The sequence below is a fragment of the Mauremys reevesii genome, linkage group 1, assembly GCF_016161935.1.
Source record: "Mauremys reevesii isolate NIE-2019 linkage group 1, ASM1616193v1, whole genome shotgun sequence".
Taxonomy (NCBI): domain Eukaryota; kingdom Metazoa; phylum Chordata; order Testudines; family Geoemydidae; genus Mauremys; species Mauremys reevesii.
Genome location: NC_052623.1, coordinates 138,503,708 through 138,521,440, shown reverse-complemented (window position 1 = coordinate 138,521,440; position 17,733 = coordinate 138,503,708). Strand labels below are relative to the sequence as shown.

At 42.6% G+C, this 17,733-nt stretch overlaps 1 protein-coding gene across 5 annotated transcripts in view; it reads left to right on the top strand.

Annotated features, from left to right (window-relative positions):
* The window catches only part of GEMIN8 (gem nuclear organelle associated protein 8), a 35,879-nt gene extending 18,366 nt beyond the window's left edge, over window positions 1-17,513 (top strand). For all 5 annotated transcript variants that reach the window (XM_039482181.1, XM_039481472.1, XM_039484496.1 and 2 more), the window contains exon 4: window positions 15,194-17,513. In XM_039482181.1, the coding sequence (XP_039338115.1) occupies window positions 15,194-15,450 (257 nt within the window). In that variant the 3' untranslated portion in view covers window positions 15,451-17,513. The remainder of the gene's footprint in view (window positions 1-15,193) is intronic.
* The last annotated feature ends 220 nt before the right edge of the window (window positions 17,514-17,733 follow it).

The window sequence follows — 17,733 nt, the reverse complement described above, 5'->3', positions numbered from 1 at the left end:
TCCAAATACAATGTTTCAGACATGGTTTCTAGCCAGAGGAAGCCTTTAAAGAAGTTTTGGAGTGATCAAATTAGATGTTTGTTACATATAAGAGTTTGAAACTTCAGAGGTTTGCAAATTCATACCTCTTCCCCCTCTCTTTCATCTTGGAAAAATCAGTTTGTTTCTTTGTTTCGTCTCAGTAAAGATTGCTGCCTTTGGCTATTTTGTAAAGATTGGTGGATTAAATTGGGAATTTTTCAGTATTCTATTTTTAATTTATGTAAATATCACCAAGTTTATAATTTTTTTTTTATTTAAACAGGTTAGTGTGTGTTTCTTTGGAACCATATAATCTTCCAAATAGAATCGTAAGACTGGAAGGGACCTCAGGAGGTCTTCTAGTCCAGTCCCCTGCACTCATGGCAGGACTAAGTATCAAACAGATCACTAACATAGGTTTGTTTGCCACCATTATTTTTCCCCACAGTAATTTTTCCTCCCCATTCTTCAGCTGCACTCTTTCCCACCAGAGGTCCTAGCAGTTTCTTGGTTTTGGTTGCCAGTATCTTTTCCTCTTCTCTCCCACTGCCCACAGTGTCAAAACAGGGTGACTGGTGGCAGAATTATCACCCCACATGCACTCCCTTCATACATGTCCTCTTGATTTCAGTGGCTCTGCCAGCACTGCTGCCACTTGAATCGTTAGCATCCTCTACCCAGTACTTGAATCACTGCAGATTCTTCCGTTGGAGATAGCACCTCTGAGATCGGACTGTCTCCTGAAGGCCCAGGAAATGACTCTAGTATACACACCCCTTCATGAACTGCATGGAGAGGTGGGGAAGCAGCTGTCCTTCATTGCTGTATCCCAGGTCTTGAGGAACTACATTTCCCAGCAGCAGCATCCCTGTAGTAATGGAGGCTCTCCATAGGCTCTAGGAATTTGATTATGATGATGTTTCCTGTAGCAGCAGAATCTTCACCTGCCTCACCTTTGCAGATAAAATTCTTTGGTACAGCGTTCAGGACCCTGCATGGGGAGGCAGACAACAGAAGAATTCCCTTCCCGGTGCAGGGAGGCAGTGGCAGAATTTTCACCTCCCCAACATGTACTTTTGTCTTGAAATATAGCTATAATTGTGCACTTCCAGAATCTAGACTTAGGTTCATTTGAGGGGTGGTAGAGGCAGATGGGTGGACATGCCCTCATATCAGTAATTTCACAAAGGACAGTTAGTCTTTAGTTCTAAGAGTATCTGGGAACACGGATGATCCTTGAAGACTAGATGGTAAATTTAAAAAAAAAATAGCATGCAGTTATCCTTTGGAAAAGCCCTTTGGTCTTGTATTCTTCAGAGACAGTTTAAGCATATAAAAATATATTGCTTTTGTATACATGGGGACGTGAATTTCATAATGATGCAACACAGCCTGCAAACCCTGAAGACTGCACTGTTTAGCTGTTGCTGCTATAAGAATAATAGCTAATTTAAAGGAGGCACTGGAAGGCTTAGGACAGGGGTCGGCAACCAACGGCATGCGTGCCAAAGGTGGCACGTGAGCCGATTTTTCATGGCACGCGGGGCAGGCTGAGCTGCTCAGCCCACCGCCACTCTGGGGTTCCCACTGCTGGCAGCAGGCTGAGACCCCAGCTGGCAGGAGCCAGTGGTGGAAACCCCAGAGTGGCGGCGGGCTGAGCAGCTCAGCCTGCCGCCGCTCTGGGGTTCCCGCTGCTGGCCTCTTCCCAGCCGGGGTAGTCCCCCCGCAGCCCCACTCAGTACCCGCTGCTGGCCTGGGGGAAGCGGGCTGCTGGCCCAGAGCACTGGCGGTCAGCCCCCAGCTGCTCTGGGGTTCTAGCTGCTGGCCCCTTGCCAGCCGGGGTCCCCGCCGCAGCCCCACTCACCTTGCTTCCAGTTGGAGTTCCAGCGCAGGCCCCCTGCCAGACAGGGTCCAGGCTTCCGGCCCTGCTCAGCCCTACCAGCCGCCAGCTCCACTCACCTCAGCTGCCGATCTGGGGTTCCAGCCGCTGACCTCCTGCCAGCCAGTTATCAACTGATCACTCAGAAGCCTGTGTGCAGCGTAAAGTATCTAAATAGGTGCCACCAGACATTGGAAAACTCAGCAAGGAAAAGCAAGGATCACACTAAACTAATAAGATCTGCATTTTAATTTAATTTTAAATAAAGCTTCTGAAACATTTTGAAAACCTTGTTTACTTTACATATAACAGTAGTTTGGTTATATATTATAGACTTAGAGAGAGACCTTCTAAAAAATGTTCAAATGTATTACCGGCACTCGAAGCCTTAAATTAGAGTATATACATGAAGACTCGGCACACCGGCTGCTGAAAGGTTGCCGACCCCTGGCTTAGGATATTAATATAATGGAACTGGGCTTTCATCGATGGGTTTCAAATACAGCTTGAGCTTCACATCACTTGTTGGCTCTTCAGTGGCTAGCATGTAGGAAGAGTGGTTTGGTGGTTAAAACCCAGAGTCAGGAGATGTGGTCTCTATTTCTGTCTCTGCCTTAGGGTTGCTGTGCAGCCTTGGCTGAGACACTTAATCTAATGCTGAGGTGCTGTGCATCTGCAGCTCCTATTGAGTCCAGTCGAAATTGAGGATGTTCAGCGTATCTGAAAATCTGTCCGTGCTTTACTATGGAGATAGGTGTCTATCTTTAGGAACCTGCATTTGAAAATCTTGGCCTTAATCTTTCTGTGTCTCAGTTTTCCATCTACAGTTCATTGCCTCTTTCAGCTCGCTGCCAGGGTCAGTCTCACTTCACTCTATAACATAGGCCTGTCTCCCTGGCCTCTTCTCAATTGTCGATGGATGCACAACCAGACTGCTATGAGGAACTCTGGTACTCAGCTGTCATACCACTCTGATGAGGGCTTAGCAAGTTGCTCTAACATACAAACCCACTCTTACAATTTTGATGCATTAGCTACTGTGACTCCTTACTCTTTTTTGAATCGTTTATTTTAATAATTCAGTTTTAGATAGAATTGCGTGTCGGCTCCTGCCTCTGCTTCCTTCTAGGAGTTAGGGGGTTGAGGGCATTGCTCTGTATTTGGGCTCATCATACCAGTGCCAGAAAACTGAAGGATACAGTCCCATGTCTAGAGACTGCCTATGGAACAAGAAATCCCTCATAGTCTTGCCAAACCCCAAGAGCCTGGGGATGGGAAAAACACTTCCCGGGAATGGGGAGAGTGACAAACCATGGGTACTTCCAGCTGGAGGAGGGAGGGAGTGCTCTGTGTGGGGCTATGGATACTAGGGGATTGTATCTGAATAGCCCAGTGGGGAGCCTAGGATTCTGTTTTCCTCTAGAGCTACTCCTGGCGCTGAAGTTTCTGAAGTTAGTCTTGCTTATTTGCTTATTCTGCTGGCATCTGCAGCTGCTCTTACTGGCTCCCATACTCTCCTTTACATGTTTTTCCCCTCCAGGGGAGCCTGGGAGAGCAGCTGCAGCTGCTGGGGAAAGAACTGGTGAGACCCTGCTGACAAGAGCAGCTCTAGAGGAAAGCAGTGTCTCCTGGTCCTCTGGTGGCTCTTCAGAAGTAGCCTCCACATTGCCTCGAATGCCTGTTCAGCTGCCTTTGTGCTCCTCTCCCCAGACTATGTGTTTGCTGCCTGCCCCGTAACCTGCTGTGGTTGGATACCCTTACTGGGCTCCTTTTGCAGGAGAAACATCTGTCGTTTCTGGTCTCCAAAATCAGTGTACTTCAGCTGGAATTCTAATGGTCATGAGTCCTGCAGGAATGTACCTTGGCACAGCCCCAGCCACTATCTCCTACTGGGAAGTGGAAGCAGGGACCTGGAAACAATGAACACATTCTAATAAGCTATTAAAATAAGAATTATTTACTATAACCCCTTGTGCATGGGAGATGAGGGACGAAATAGCTATTACAGTAGCTATTTCTATAAGAATTTTTAGAAGTGTTGTTGTGCTATAAAATATTGGGATAAATAAAGCAGGGTAAAGGACCAGCATAAACAGGGTCCATAGTTTCTGCAATTCCCTGGCCACAGAATTGGCCACCTGCCCCAGAATATGGCTGCACAATATCTAAAGTTTCATTTTTAAAAGATTAATTTTCTAGCCCTTATAGTTACAAAGAACCCCTTCCAAATGCCTAGCTTTGAGAGGTGTTAAGTGCTCCCTTTCACTTTAATGTGTGTTAATGCCCAAACTTAATAATGGCCATTTAAATGTCAGCATCTTTCACTATTTCTCTGAACATGTTAGCAAAGCATCCCAATCCAGATAACAACGCTCTTATGCATTGTTGTTAGAGGCAGTTCCGGGGAAATGGAGCTGACAGGTCAAGGGCTTCTGCTCCCACCTCCTTCCAAAATTGTCACCTACTAATCTGATCGAAAGAGAGAGTGAAAGAGAAGGGCAGAGAGAAAGGATGGTCTGATGGTTAGGGTGCTGCTCGCCTCAGATTTGAAAGACTGGGTTCAATTCTGTGCTCTGCTACGCACATTCAGGGTGACTTTGTGAAAGTCACTTAGGCAATGGCTACACTACGGCCACCCCCCTGAGTGGCATAACTTATGCCAACTTAAGCACCGGTGTGGACAGTGCTCTCCCGCCGACCTAGTGAGTTCTGCTGCCGACATAACTACTGCTGCTCGCGGGGGCTGGCGTAAGTAAGCTACCAGGAGAGCTCTCTCCCATTGGCTTAGAGCAGCTACACTAGAGAGCTTACGGTCATGCGTTTGCATCAGTGCAGCTGCGAAGCTGCAAGCTTTCTCATGTAGCCATAGCCTTAGTCTTTCTGTGCCTGCAAAATGGAGATAATAGCAATCCCCTGCTTCATAGGGTTGTTCTGAAGATACGTATATTAGTGATTGTGAAGTATTCAAATACTACAGAGATGGGGGCTATATAAAGTACCAAAAATAAATTGGTGCATCCCCTCCCTAGTTCCACAATTCTCATTTGCCTCCTGAGTGCCAAAAATCCCTTGTGCCGCTTCCAAAGTCTCCCCTTATTTTTTAAAGTATTTGTTGTCGATATAAAATTCTGCAACATGTTGAAAATATGGCAGAAGCTTAAAATGAAAAATAAATTTTGAACTGAGATTTGTATTGAAATTAATATTAGAGTAAATAACACAGTGAGCACTCTACTGATTCTGTGATTGCTCATATTTAATTCAGTAAAAACCTTGTTTTGATTTCACTTGGAGCTACTGCAGAAATGTCACAGCACCAGAAAATTCCGCACTACTTTGACAGTGAAATCAGGAAAGTCAACTACAGAATTTAGGTCCTCAAAGTGTGTTTGGGACCCTGATTTTAACACTGTTGTCCCCAAGTATCAATACACCAACCTTCTGCTATTCTTTCCCACTGTATAGTTCTTGCAGATTGCCTTCCTTTTCAGCAGCTGGAAACAGAGATGTGGAGGAGAGTAGAGCACCAGTGATAGTAGAAGATTTTCTCGAAGCCTCGTCAGTTGTGATTGTTTTCACATTCCTATGCCAGAGCTGTGGTGCAGTATAGTTAAGAAATCATTTTCTTCTCTTGCCACAGCATCGGTGAAGTCTACACCTGTGGAACTCTTCAGTGAGGGTTTTCATTGTGAAAGGCTTTTTTTTTTTTTTTTTTTAACTGCAAAGAAGGAAAATTTGTTATAACCAGAGCACATTGGGGGAGACAGTGTCAGGGCAGTAGGTGTTAAGTGCCTTCTCATCCTTTGTGGACTTTCTCGCTAAGATGGATTTCTAAGAGAGCTGAGTCTGCCCACTTATGGGGTGGACTGTTGCTCTTCTTGGTTGGTAAAAGCCCGAGTTCACCAAGGCACTTCAGAACATGCCTATATGTGATCATGTGAGTAGCCCCTTTGAAGTCAGTTCAGGGTGGTACTGAGCTCGGTACTGAGCTCACACCTGGCAGGAATTGTTAATAATTTAACACTGGGCAGGATGCCAGCTGCCCTTTTAAAACAGGCAGTAGTTAGGCTCTCTGTACAGAAGCAGGCTCTGAATGATTGCTTGGTATCAGAGCAGATGATGACGAAGGCAGCTCCAGTCACATCTGGAATCCATAAATTTTCTCGATTCTTATCAGTTGGGTTTTTTTTTCTCAGTATTGATACCTTTTGATTCATGATCTATTTATAGTAAGTATGCCAGAAAGGTACCCATGTTGATTTTATACATCTGTCAGCGACAGTCTGTACCAGAAGCCATGAGGTTTTATCCCTTGTTCGAGGAGCATTGCTGGAATTTGATATGGGGACATGGCGGTGGAGACTGAAATAGTTGAGCTTTTCTTTTTTTTTTAATGAAAGATTCCATAAGGTGTCTTCAATAATTTTTCCTACTCCCAAAAGGCTCTCAACTGCATGGTGCTCAATCTTGTTACCCTGCCTCTTCATCAAAGAATATGCTGATTCTATGCCCTCTCATTGCTCAGTTGAGGTACACATGGATTGAGTAAACTGATAATTTTGCTTTCAGTGCGGAATTACAAGGGAGGGAAGTGGCCTTTGTTTAGTAGACATTGTAAATCTTAGTTTCATTTACTAAGATGCGGTGGTAGGTGAAAGACAGTATCAGAACTAGGAGACCATGTTTTAGTTTATGCTCTGGTCTGGACTTTTGCTTCCTGGCATGCAGGTGGTTTCTCCTGCAGTTTTATAGTAGCTTAGAGTGCCAAACTTGTTGACTAATTACAAGTGAAGTTGCTGGGTGGTCAGCTAGCATAATATAACAGCAGAGGAAAATAGAAAGACCGTTCAGAAGAAAATCTGAGGAAAAATCCCAAATCCCTTGCTCCCAAAGTTCTGATCAACTGAGTCACTCTGGAAAGTGTGATGACCCCTCTCTCAAAAGGCTCCTTATGAAATGATGGACAAGCCAGATTAGGAAACTTGCCCTGGTTGCCTAGAGGCATGGACTTTTTTTTTTTTTTAATATATAAACATGCTGAGGCCAGCTTAATCCTGATCAGTGTAATTTATTTTATTCTGTGTGTCTGCAGTAACAGTTACTTGGATCACTGCTAGTTAACTGAAAGGTCAGTGCATAGTTCCTCTATGTTTCTTTAAAAAAAAAAAAAAAGTTAACATGAGAGTTACAAAATGTTATCCGAAAACACTTGGAAAAGAGAGTTATTGCTGAAGCAAAGAGTAACCATTTTTCCATTGTTTATTGTTTTATTTGCATTCATATAACATACAATAAAACTAGCTTCACTTCAGCATCCCTGTCTGTAGCTGGAGTTGGGAAATATAGCTCAACAATTTAATATGCTATTGTGAGAATTAAATTTTTAGAAAATAATGCAGGCAAAATACTGTTTGGATTATACTCACAATTCACATTTCAGTACTATTCAGTTGTCTGTGGTGTTCTGTAGAGGTATGAAACATTTATTTCATAGCACACGTACTTAATCTCTGTTCACAACTCTACTCAGAACATAGATGGTAATCTTTGACAATGGCAAACCAGATTTAAAAATAAAACACCTTTGGATTTGAGCATTCTGAATTTCTTTAGAAGGCTGATACAAGTTGTTTTTGTAATGGAGAATATAATAAAGTACATTCTCTCACCTATTGTGTGTAAAGTTATGTGGGCATATATGTAGGTATAGTTTATATATAGATTTAAGTAATCTCTCTGTTTACCATAGCACTGGTGTCTTTGTCTGTTGTCAGCATTGTTGTCATCAGCGACAGATTGGAATTGTTTTTGGGGGAGGGGAAGGAGTGCACAATCAGCTGGTCTGAATCTAATCTTATTGCTGTAGACTTGATCCTTACTAGAAGCAGCTGCCAGAGCCTGATCCTGTGCTAATTTCAAAGTAATGGCCAATAGCCCATTGACTTTGTAATTCTGTCACGTGACTTAAGCGAACAGACTCTGGCTTTCCCTTCCAATAGCGTGTGTGTCTTACTGGGTGAATAGTACAGCATAATGTGACCTGGGTCTGGTCACTTTAACATTGTAAAATGGGCTATGCCTCAGTGACTCTGGATGCTTTAGTCCAGTATGTATGCAGTGTGGACTGGTCCATGTGTGGCAGGGAGAGATAATCATGGATTCTGTTAGAGCTGTCTGTAATGGCTAGAACAGACTTTCACTCAAAGTACTGCCAGCCAAGCTGATTTCTATATGTAGTAATGCTTGTTTGAGTTCACATTATAGTTGGAAGTAATGAGATTCTTTAAGAACGGTTAACTCTAGAAGGTAATAGGGGGAAACATAAACCAGCTGACTGGCAGTTTAGTTGCAGATCCTGGACAGCAGAAATGTAAAGTGTTGCTAGTGTGAACATTTGATTGATAACAATCTAAACAATAAATCTTGAGTCATTTCTGATCTTGGATCCTTGGGCAGGTATGTGAAATCAGAACCGAGTCCTTACTTGCTAATGGCATTTGTAAAAAGAGAAATTCATTTCTTTAATCTCCTGTTACTCTGCACTTCTACCAGTCATTTAATCCAAAGATTTCAAAATAATTTGTAACCATTAATCCTTCCAAAATTCCCTGTGAAGCAGGAAAACATTCTACTAATTTTATAGATCAATGGACTGAGGCACAGAGCAGATAAGTAACTTGCCAACATTATAACTACTCTACAGCAAATCTGGAAATGGAACCCAAGAGTTCTGACTTCAGTTCCTTGTTTCTAACTGTTATATATTTAAATTTTTAAATTTACATTCACTCAGTGTCTTGGTAGCGATTTCATCTTATTTCTACAATTGTCAGTTTCCCTCTCCTAAAGCTCTAGAAAAGCTGAGAAAGTGTCTGTTATAACAAAAGGAAATGAGCTGAATTGAATACATTTGATTTGGGAAATCTGTTTTGTGTCTGCTGGAACAGATTGCCTTTTATAACCATGTCTGTTCTGAGGAGTGCACTCTTTGGACTCTTTCCTACTTGTTTCTCCAGTGAGATTTCAGATGACAGCAAGACTGACAATGAAATACATCTGCTCCTATTTCTTATGTTGAAATCCAGTGAAACTGTTTTTTTCTTAAGAGTTGTGTTGTTCATAGATTTAAGACGAGCTCATGGTAAAATGTTGGATATTTATTCTAATGGTTAGTATTAGTAGAAGGTGAGTTAGAACTATTCTGCATGAAGGTGCCTTGGTTTATAATCTTTTTGTTGGTTCCATTTTGTGGTTGGCTGCCATGGCAGTGACTGAGCGCTTGCCTACATGGGGAATTATTCCAGAATAAAGTAATTTTTATTCCAGAATAGGGTCCACACATGGGAGTTATACCAGGAGAGCTGTAGCAGAATAGTTACTCTGCTATAGCTATGCCAGTCAATTTCCCTGTGTAGACAAGTCCTGATCCTTCTGTTTGAAGAGTGATGTAATCTCCCTCGGAGATCATGTTTCAATGGGAGGGGAGGGGTTTCATTAAGTTTTCAGTTGTAGCCCTAATATTGTCATTCTGCAAGCAAAAGCCAGTTTGAATTTAATGGCAATTTTAAGTATGGATTCAGCCTACCGAAGGTAATTCACAGCTAGAACTGGCTTTCTCACGCTGCATCATATTTTCTCATTTAGTACATATGTGCAGCAGGACTTTTCGTTGTTTTGTGCTCACCTGTGTCAAAGAAACCATATCCCGTAAATAAGACTGTATTTTTCCATAATCCGAATTTGTTTGTATTTGGGTTTACCCAAAAATTGGTTGCATCACCTAGGCTCCCATTGACTGATGTGCCATTCCTGCAAAGCTCTGCATTGCTACAGGAGCAGAGCTTGAGGCTTCAGCCTTGTGCGCAACTCTTAAGCTCCTTGGGATTTCTAAAGCTAAATACCTTGGAGATCCCAGTTACAGAACCCTCAGTTTTTAAAGTTTATTTTGTGTTTTTTATACAAATGTATTTATGTATTTTACCCGAAGGTTTAGCTGGTTTTAGTGATTAATACTTTTTATGATAAAATAACCTATTTCTGCCAGCTCAGGAAAGATCACATGGAACTTTGCTGTAGTTTTGCTCCCTAGCAAAACCTGTGGAAGAATCAGCCTCTCAAACTGAGGAGCAGCATATGGGTAGAAGATTAGCACACCAGAGGACTGCTTCTAGCACAGCCTTCAGAAACAGAGCTAGGAACTAAAAACCTTAGTGGAAAAGGTGAATGCCTAAATTCTTCAGATAGATTTGTGACGTGCTGCTCATGTCTAGGTTATATTTAGAATTGGATCGGGAAGCTCAGAAATGAGACTATTATTTATCTTTGTAATAAACAGACAAATACGCTGAACAGGAATACTAGTCAGACATCACATAAGAAAAACACTGTTTTTTGTAAAGAATAATCTGCTATCTAAGATGGAAACTGGAAGACAGTAAAGGAAGAGCCATTTGCCACTTCTGAAGAGCAGGACCGTGATCTGTTGCCAGAATATCGTTTGAATGGGCCATAACCCAGAAACATGGCAGATGAGCAGAATGCAAAATGTTTCCACCCAAAGAGTTATGGAGAAGTCTTTATAAGAAGAGTTGTCATTTTGCATAGGCTCAGAAGATACAAGTCTCTCCTTACAGAGCTTTCTCCAAATAAAAATGTATCTTTTTTTAAAAAGAGGAAAAAGTGTAAACTTCTGTGATGATTACTCTTTAAGCTTCTTAGAAGATATTACAAAATAATGAAGGGCAAAATGGATCAAACTTACGGAAAGTATTTGTTCTTTTAAAATGAGGATAAATAGAGTCATCTGGGCTACTAAGGGCCTCTGGGGGAAATTGCTTAAGTCTTGAGGAGGGCCAGCACATGGCGGGTTATTGTGTCCACATGGAGCCCCAATTGCAGACCTGGCGGGGGGGGGCGGGGAAGGGCTTAATCCTTATTGAACTAACAGCAGCTTATTCTGATCCTGCCAGTGACAGTCAGTAGAATTGCAGTTGTCTTTATTTGTGCAGATTTTGTCTCATCTAATGCATTACCAAATTAAAGATGATTATTTATAGCAGGCAGTGTAGGCAAAAAGGGATTGCTTTGGTGCCTGATTACCAGGGTGACATCATTATAGGGGTTTTTTTAATTATTATTTTTGCACTCTGTGTTCCTAATCAAAATCAAGCTTTAGTGGAACATTAATGAAGGCCTGAAAACCTTGGTAGTATCCCAGTACAGATGAAAGTGAGTTAAATAAATGTATTTGGAAGTTGGAAAGGAATCTCTTCTTCACTATGTCTGGAAAATGGTCTGACAGGTTTGTTTGTTTGTTTTCCAGATGAGGATCATCTCACAGCAGAAATGTATTCAGTAGTGATATATTGATTCTAGAAATGGGTTTTAAGACAAAAGTAACCTTAGGGGTTACTTAGGGGAGGGGGAATTCCAGGAAACTGCAATTATAAAAATGTCGTCAGTGTTTCTTCTTTGTAGCATAACCAGATGACACCACAGGTGGTTGCCTGGCTTATAACATTTGCAAAATATTGTTCCACAATTGTATTAGAAAGTAAAATCTTGCCAGTAATTGTATGCTTTAAAAGGAAGCTTTGATATATTTATTTTAGTCTATGGGGAGTGGAAAGAGGGTCCACTCAGAATTGTGTAAATAGTTTTTTCAAAGGTATTCCTTGCTCCAGTCCCTTTGGCCATGAGGCTCTGATTTGGGAGTGCGGGGGGATTCTAGTACTCTAGGTTGAGGATAACTTTCCTACTGAGTCCTGCTAGTTCAGGGTTTCTCAAACAGGGGTCGCTACTTTTGTAGGGAAAGCCCCTGGCGGGCCGGGCCGGTGTGTTTACCTGCTCCGTCCACAGGTTCAGCCGATCATGGCTCCCACTGGCCACGGATCACTGCTCCGGGCCAATCGGAGCTGCTGGAAGCAGCGGCCAGTAAATCCCTCGGCCTGCGCTTCTTCCAGCAGCTCCCATTGGCCCAGAGCAGCGATCCGCGGCCAGTGGGAGCCGTGATCGGCCGAACCTGCAGACGGGGCAGGTAAACACACCGGCCTGGCCCTCCAAGGGCTTTCTCTGCACAAGCGGCAACCCCTGTTTGAGAAACCCTGTGCTACTTTATGTATAGATTAACTTTGGTGTTTGCTTCAGATGAGCGCTGGATTCTTTGCTTTGCCCTATATACATTATAACAGCATGCAGTTTATAACATTTTCTTAAATTCAGTACATTACTAGTTACCGGTATTTATTTTCAAACGTTTTGATCCAAGGATAATTGCACATTTCTTGCACAGGTTCTTTTTATCTTTGTGCCTGTGAAAAGAGCCAGACTGATACCTACTGAGAACAAAGTCTGCCATTTTTCCACAGAGCAAGTGCAGTCTGAGCAATGCAAGTCAGACTTCCCCACTCTGCTGGAGAGACTACTGCTATAGATGTTTCAGTTTATATACCCATTCCTTCCTTGGCCTTTTTCCCAAGATTTCCAACAACTGTAGTAGTTAGTGGCCATTATGATGGTAGCTTTTGTGACCACAAATAACTGGTTTCAGACTGCAAACACACTTCACATAGGCCCCAAAACACCTCTGCTAGTAATACCTTTTAGCACTAGTGTCTTGGGCTGAAGTTGAACAAGTGTCGTAGAAGTGAAAAGCTGTGTGTCCCTTTGCATGTCCTCTGAGTCCGACCTCCTTCTGCAGAGTATTAAACAGCATTGGCTCTGGGCTTTAAATATCTGAAACTATATGATGTAGTGATTTGGGGAATCTCTTCACCAGAGCTATGGGATGATAAATAGGTTGGTAAACCTTCATTCAAAAATCAAGGGACATACACCTCTACCTCGATATAATGCTGTCCTTGGGAGCCAAAAAATCTTATATAGGTGAAACCGTGTTATATTGAACTTGCTTTGATGCACCGGAGTGCGCAGCCGCCCCCCGGACAGCTTTACCGCGTTCTATCCGAATTTGTGTTATATCGAGGTAGCAGTGTACATTTATAAATACAAAATAAAACATATACTGTAGCAGTGCATTGATTTATTTTGGGATTAGGATCTAAGATTATTCCTTATAGCAGGGGTCAACAACCATCAGCACGCAGCCCATCAGGATAAACAGCTGGTGGCTGCAAGACATTTTGTTTCTGTTGACTGTCCACAGGCATGGCCCCCCACAGCTCCCAGTGACCGCAGTTCGCCGTTCCCGGCCAATGGAAGTTGTGGAAAGCAGCGTGGGCTGCAGGCAACAGCCTGTGGACAGTCAACGTAAACGAAAACAACAAGGAGTCCGGCGGCACCTTAAAAACTAACATTAATTTGGGCATAAGCTTTCTGAAGAAGTGAGTTTTTTTACCCACAAAAGCTAATGCCCAAATAAATCTGTTAGTCTTTAAGGTGCCACCGGACTCCTTGTTGTTTTTGTGGCTACAGACTAACACGGCTACCTCCTGATACTTGACACAACATAAACAAAATGTCTCGCGGCCCGCCAGCGAATTACCCTGATGGGCCGCGTGCCGAAGGTTGCTGACCCCTGCCTTATAGGTTTCCATATGGACCCTCATCTGTGTGTTTCCTCAGGGATATTGGCAGAAGAATGTTCTTCCCTTTGGAGACATGCCTTTTAAAACAAAATAATAGTAAAGGGAGCATCTAGATAGAACGGGTGTGCTCATAGTCCCACAAACTCCCCCTCTACATCTGCCACAGAAATATGGACAAGTACAGTAACCTTTAAATGGCAAGGCAGAGCTTTCTGTCTCTCCAGCAAAGAAACAGACGCCAGAGTTGAAGTTTCATATTATACTGTTTAAAATATCTATTTTCTGTGTATGAGGAATGATGTGTTTAGTGAGGCTGACAGACTGTCAGTTGGCTGCTCTACACACTACTTTCCAGCATAAAAATAAACTGCAGATGTTCCAAGAGAGATATATCAAGATACTTAGCTTTGGTTTCAGGTTTGCAGATGTTCTGTGTTTCACTAGAGATAAATCTCAGGGTTAGTGTTGATAAAAATGCATTCTCCATAACTCCACAGACTGAGTCTTGTGTGTGTTTAATACATTTTGACCTGTAAGCACTTTTGTTGTTTTAAATACCAAAACAAAAACAAATTTCTTGTATTTTCTTCCCATAATGAGTAAACCAAAATAAGTTATTAACTAGGACCCCTGTTGTGAAAGATGTTGAGTACTCATCTCTCATCTTCGGTGTTGGAACTAGTGGTGCTGGGGGTGCTGCAGCACCCTCTGACATGAAGTGGTTTCCATTATATACAGAGTTTACAGTTTGGTTCAATGGCTCTCGGCACCCTCACTATACAAATTGTTCCAGCACCCCTGTGTGTTGTTGTTTGCAATGGTTGTTGGAAATATTCAGCACCTAGCAGAGTATATCTTCTAGGAGTCATCCCACAATGTTGGACCTGTTGTTTTAACAACATAATTAATCTTCTCGCCGAAGTGATGGTTTTTCAATTAGCCTGTAGTTGACTGTATGGAGCTGAGCTGGGGATGGGGAATCATCCAGATATTACTTCCAGATAAGTTTTAATTTATTTCCAAGACAAATAGAACTGTTTTACCTGTCTGAATTACTGTAACTTCACTTCAATACTTTGATATGCTGCTGGGTTTTTAAAACAGAAAATAATGAGAATATTGTCTGTGTGCGCTTTGTAAAACTCCAGTAAGGAATGAACTTGGTGCAAGAGTGTAAACATGGCACTGACAGCTGTATTTCCCGCAATACGCTTGATGGCTGGCACTTGCATGACATACTGGCTTGTTCCTTCTTTTCATGTAGAAACTGTAACTGGATACAATTGGCTATGGTTCAACTAAAGTTACGCTCTTTTGTGTATCATCTCATCACAGCTGCAAAGTAATTACCTCCAGCATTGGGTCTTCCACCTTGACGGGACAGTGAATGTGTAAGGGAGAGATGAGACAAAGCTGATTCAGTTTTGTTTTTTATAAATGCAAGATTCTCAACAACGTCAAGATTCAAGTCAGGCTACTTTGTTCTCTTTTTAATTTTTAGTTATGCGATTCGGTGGTGTTCTTACATCACGCAGCATGATATGTAATGTGAAATTTGCTTTGTGAATATAACAATAAGCCACACTTTGAGTGAGTGTGTGCTTCAGGTCTAACCATGGGCCCCGCGTGCATTTGACTCTGTATTCACTTACAAAATAACAAACTGATGAGATTTCAGCAGAGCTAAAGCATGACTGGGTGGTATCCTAATAAAATATTAAGTCTCCTGCGGTTCTTTTTTGCCTAGGAAAGCAGCAGCAGCTTGAAGCCGAGCACCAGGACATGTATGTCGAAGCTGATCATGACCTGCACCTAACAACACGACGTTCGGTACAACCCCCTGCAGAAAGACCCGGGGAGAGACGTATGGCTGAAATGAAGAAACTCTATGGTGTGGGTGCTGCCAAAATCCAAGCCATGGAGACTGCCATGCAACTTACCTTTGATAGGAACTGTGATAAAAAGCAGCCCAAGTACTGGCCTGTTATCCCCCTGAAACTGTGAGCGTACTAGCAGTCGAGCGCTGCAGCTGTGGGTGCCCAATCAGGCTACACAGCTCAGTGAATGAATCAGGGGTCATCACTTGTTCTCCTTTCCCCTCCTGCCAAGCACACTCCCCCTCTTCTTAATCTGTCTACCAGAGTTTTCAGAACCTACAGCATCTCCACAGGGAAATGCTAAAGTATTGATTTGTACTGTAGGGATAGTGAAATTTTACTTCTTTTTAAAATATATATTTTCACTAATTTAATGTTGGTCTGCCTTGACCATGCTTGCAGGAAATGAAATAGCATTTGTTTGCGCTTAGTGAGCTGGGAAGACTGTTCAGCAACACAAAAATCTCTACAAATGATCCACTTATTTATTATTTTTAATGTAGTAGCCTTGAGATCCATTTTAATACAGTACAGCTTGAAGTGTTATGAATTCTGAACCCTCATCCTTGATTTGGGGATCCTGCAGTCAATTGGCCAAGGTACAAAATACTAAATTACTATAGCACGGCCATTTGAAAGCTCTTTAAAAGCTTTATAATAAGGCAGGGATTTTTTATTCCACTCTGAAACTTGGCAGGCAGAATTTCAATCCAGAAGCAAACTTATATGAAAACATTAAAAAAGAAATTTTGGCCATTTTTATTATACAATTGTTTGGCATGGTAGCAAAAATGTCTAATAGATTTGATACGTAAAAAAAAGGAAAATTAAACCAGCGGAGAGGATTAGGTTCCAGTTCTGTCACCCTTCACTCACACTGAGTAGTGTCTTACTCAACTAATAATTTCATTGATTTGTGAACTCAATGAGTAAGCAATACTCACTATGAATAAAGGAGACAGAATTGAGCCCTTAATGTTGAAAAGTGAGTACTCTGGATATGTAATCGTGAAAATCCTTCTGAAAAGCAGCTGTGTGTCACTATTGTATACTTAGTTTGCACCAAAACAAATCTTCACCCAATCAAAGTAATACTGACTTCAGACATTTTTCTGTAGAAAGAGTTGTGTAAAGAATATGATGATTAAATGGCCTCTCTGTAATATGCAGTATTTCCATGCTACATTATAAGTGGTTCCAAAGAAACATATTAGTGACTTACCTGTCATAAACATGGGTGACCCGTTTTTGGGGTAGAGAAGGCTGAGGCTGAAGTTCCAACCGTTTAATTTGCTCTAGCTATGTCCTGTACTTGCCTATATGGTCTAGCCCAGCGGTCCCCAACGCGGTGCCCGCGGGCGCCATGGCGCCCATGGGGGCATCTTAATGCGCCCGCGTCCTGGCCCCCGGGAGGGCACCCGCCGAAATGCTGCCGAATTTCAGCGGCATTTCGGCGGGGACGCCTCTCGATGATGACGCTTGTCAACGACAAGTGATGTCATCGAGAGGCGTCGCCCCCGAATTTCGGCAGGGGCGCCTCTCGCTGACGCTGCTTGCCGTCGACAAGTGACGTCATCGAGAGGCGTCGCTCCCGAATTTCGGCGGGGACGCCTCTCGATGACGTCGCTTGTCGACGGCAAGCAGCGTCATCGAGAGGTGTCGCCGCCGCAATTCGGCAGCATTTCGGCGGGTGCTCCACCGCCGCAGTGGTCCTTCGGCTGGCACCCGCCAGCCAAAAAGGTTGGGGACCACGGGTCTAGCCGTTGTAGCATGTGTGGGATATAATAAACCACATTAATCTCTCTGCCCTTTGCTATATCCTGGTAGACCAGAACAAATTTCAGATTTAACTTTGAATGTCCTTGTTCTTATCACTTGGTGTTACAGCTTCAAAAGTACTTCATTTTTCATTCTAACTGAATATAACATGCATAACATGAAGTGGTAAGATTGAACTCCTTAAAATTAAAAGCTTCCAGACTCCAAGACTCATTACCGATGTAATTGAACTAACAAGCTTCTACACAGGGAAAAAAATAAGCTGGGGTTGTGAAATGTAATCCTGCATTTGGTGTACTTTAATTTTGTCATGGTATGTATGTTAGCGATCGACTATGAAATATCAGGAATTAGTGTTTTTGTTAGGATCTCTCTTGGTTGACAGAATAAACTTTTATCTTCTCATAAAAACTCTGTGATAAAAATCATCTGTTTTTACATCCCGCCCCAGCTGTATAACACTTTATTCAATGCCCAGGGGTGGTAAACCTTCTCTTGCTTTCTCTGTTTGCTAGGGAAGGCTGCACCTTGCCCTGGTGCAGCTTTAACTTAGATATGTTGTGAAAAGTGCATATGGGTGCCGATGAGGGCCTCACAGGAACCCTTGGCCTGCTCACGGCCTATCTGGTAA